The sequence below is a fragment of the Sceloporus undulatus genome, unplaced genomic scaffold (genome assembly GCF_019175285.1).
Source record: "Sceloporus undulatus isolate JIND9_A2432 ecotype Alabama unplaced genomic scaffold, SceUnd_v1.1 scaffold_3653, whole genome shotgun sequence".
Classification (NCBI taxonomy): Eukaryota; Metazoa; Chordata; class Lepidosauria; order Squamata; family Phrynosomatidae; genus Sceloporus; species Sceloporus undulatus.
This window is the reverse complement of record NW_024806573.1, coordinates 434-3,966: the sequence shown is the minus strand read 5'-3', so window position 1 is coordinate 3,966 and position 3,533 is coordinate 434. Positions and strand designations below refer to the sequence as shown.

The window sequence follows — 3,533 nt, the reverse complement described above, 5'->3', positions numbered from 1 at the left end:
GAGTGCCCTCTAGATGCCTGGGCCACATGCTGCAAAAATATACCCCCCAAAGGAGCAAATTAGCTCCCACATCACATGGCAGCATAGACGGTACCTCTGCTTTAGGACCAATAAAGAGATCTCCTTCAAGAGCACCAGCCATAACCCGCACATGCTTTGGACGGCCCACACTAGAAGGTAAAAATAGAGTTTATTAGTCCACAAGGAAAGGCTCATCTGAAAACTGTCATAACATAATCTCCCATTTTTTTAAAAAATTGTTTCATTCCTTTAGTCTCTAATGCCTTCCACACTAATAGGACTAGTAATGCTTTTTGCAGTAATACTTACTAGTTTGGGAAGCAGTATTTTGGGATCTGGTCTCCAGCAAAGCCAGCCTTAACCACTCCTGAACCCTAAATGAAGAAATGAAATAGTTAATAGAGAGGCAAAAGACTTCTCCACGCAGAACACATTTGCCAGCCATGAAATGCTGACTGAGATTCAGGCACCACTTTAAAACTGGCATTAAGAATTTCTTTCCAGTTTGCCAGGCGAGTGACTTTGCCAGTCAAGCCTCTACTATAAACCAAGCCTCTGCAGACTGAAGGGAAACATACTTATTTACCAAACACCGTAGGAGCAGACATGTACCACACAATTCCTATTCTACCAGATGACACCACATTAACATAAGCAAAAGCGCATACAGCCACTGTATCATATGTTCTTTGCAGGACACTGTAAACTTGTCCAAGTTCAATCCACAGCATTTCCAACTGAAGGAATATGCTGTGCCTGAGCCCTAACAGAAGCCCTGGCTGGGAAGGACTTCTGTTGAACATGCATTTAGGAGACCCACTGCCAGATAGTGCCTGACGAAACCAGGGCTTGGAAATGTTACTTTTTGGACTACAGAATCCATCTCCACTGGGGAATTCTGGAAGTTGCAGGCTATAAAGAGTGGCTGCTGGTCCGTCTCCTCATGTAATAAAACCCATAAACATCATGAGTACATTGCAGGAACATGGATGGGAAAGGAAGAACTGCCCATGGCACCAGAAGCCAAGCCAAGAATGGGATCCATCACAGACTTTCAGTCAGTCACAAGATCAGCCTTCTTCTGGTTCTTCAGCCCTGGGACAAACATGGACACAGCTTCCCCACCCAGACCTTGTGATTCGGCATTCATGGATACTCCAAGACCAGGCCTCTCTCTCTTGGAAACAGAGAGACAGAGCATCCCTTGACAAGGGAATAACCCTTCTGTGAACATGGCTGGAAGGCCATCCACCTCTTGGCTGCTTGGTCTTGACAGCCGCCAGTTGCTTCGGAAATAGGGACTGTAGTTTTGGGGGATATTTAGCCTTCTCTGGTGCCAAAATAACCTACAGTTCCCAGGATCCCAGAGGATGGAGCCAAGGCAGCTAAAGCAGTGGCAAACAGCAATGTTGTCAGCAACCCAGATGCAGCCAAAGCCTCACAGTCCATGCGCTGGAGATGGGTTTATCAATAGAGGCTATCATGGGTAAGATTTTACTTCTAATCCTGCCTTCTCTCAAAAGACAGCTCCATTCTGGTTCAAAACCCACAGACACACTTCAGCAAGAGCACTTGATGTTTCTGTACAGCTTCATAGTGAACTCAGCACCCTTTAAATCACAGTTGTGCTATTAGCACACAATTACACAGCTTATCATGTTAGAACTACCATTTTTAAACCACACGGCAGAAGTAATCCAGTTTCAGACCACTTCAACTGTGTGTGTGTGTATATATATATATATATATATATATATATACACACACAGTAGGTGTGTGTGTGTGTGTATAGCTATAGATGTAACCAAATATACATATGCACACATATATACACACAAGCATATATATGTGTGTGTGTATATGTATACACATACACACAAATATGCATACATATATATATACACACACACACACAAATATCTATAGATGTAGATATACAAATATGTGTGTGTGTATATATATATACAAATATGTGTGTGCATGCATATATGTCCATGTGTGTATATATATTGACATATTCATACACAGTACACATATATATGTTTATATATACACATATTTGTTCATATATATATACACACACACATATATATGTATATACTGTGTATATATATATATAATATACATATATGTGTGTATACATATATATGTGCATAAATATACATTCAGTACATACGTGTGTGTGTATATATATATATATACATACACACGCAAATACAGTACACACACGTGTGTGCATATATATGTGTGCATGTATTTGCACGCACGCACACACACATATACATTGATGTGAATTATAGTGTATTGTGGCCCCCCTCTGAAAGTGAAGGCCAAATAGCTCAGAAAACTACAGTTCCCAGAATTCCTTAGCACTGAACCAGGGCAGTTAAAGCAGATTATTTCTGCAGTGTGTTTTGGGCCTCAGACATGAAGGCAGGCACACACACAAACAGATATATATATATATATATATATATATATATACACACACACACATATATATATATATAGATATATATACACACATATATACATATATATAGATATATAAAACGTGCATATATGTGTGTGTGTGTACATATATATATATGTGTATGTATGTATCTAATAAGATGGCTGTCTCTCCCTCCTTCGCCAGCGAGGAGCCCTTCCTTCCCTGAGGAGGAGAGCTGTTGGGGAGAGGAGCCAGGCCCCACCCGGCCTCTGCCTCGGTCTCTCGGGCGCGGCTGCTTACGTTGTCAATGACGACGGGCTGGTTGGCGATGATGTCGTAGGACTCCATGGCCGGAGCCGCTGGGCCTGAGGCCGGGCCGAACGCAGCTTCCTCTCCCAACGACCGACTCCTCCGACTGACTTGGCTTTCCGCTCAGGCCCGGTATCCACCACCAACACCCAGCGCAGCCAAACCCACCTCCACGTCGCTGCCGAGGTAAGGCGGCGCCTCGCCTCAGCGGCAGCCAATGAAGTCTTGCCTTGTTTGACAGCCGCGCATCTCATTGGCCCTTTGGTTGATCAGTGGGCGGGCTTTCCGCATTAAGGTTGGTTGAGAATTCATGTCGAGGAGGGAAGGGAGGGGTGATGATGTCATAGGTCGGCTCTTAAAGGGCCAGAGGCCTTGTTTTTTTCTTGACAGCCTTTTAGGAAATGGAGGGTTGTTCTTGTTGTTATTTATGATTCCATCCGCACTGCGGGGATAAGGCAGCTTGACATCGCTTTAACTTCCCTGGGTCCATGATGTGGGATCTGGGGTTTGTAGTTTGGTCATATATATATATATATATATATATGGGGGTATATTTGCCCATAGGGAAATATAGGAGCACACTTGTATTTTGACCATACAAAAACCACCACACAATTTAATTAAATTCAAATTAAATTCCAACAATAATTAAAACACATTCAAATATTTTTCCCTTTCTTCATCTGAAAATTAAAAATTGTATTTAATTAAAATACAAGAGAGACGCATAAAGGGAAAAAATATACTGTATATACTTGGCTGTGTTTTA

The 3,533-nt window shown here is 42.3% G+C and overlaps 1 protein-coding gene across 1 annotated transcript; it reads right to left on the bottom strand.

Moving 5' to 3' along the window:
- Window positions 1-6: 6 nt before the first annotated feature.
- Window positions 7-2,947, bottom strand: LOC121918065 (beta-centractin-like; the record flags this gene model as incomplete). Its single annotated transcript, XM_042444174.1, has 3 exons — window positions 2,756-2,947; window positions 331-395; window positions 7-170 (listed from the first exon to the last, which is right to left on the bottom strand). Coding segments are annotated over exons 1-3 (277 nt in total), but the record flags the coding sequence as incomplete, so codon positions are not given.
- Window positions 2,948-3,533: the final 586 nt, after the last annotated feature.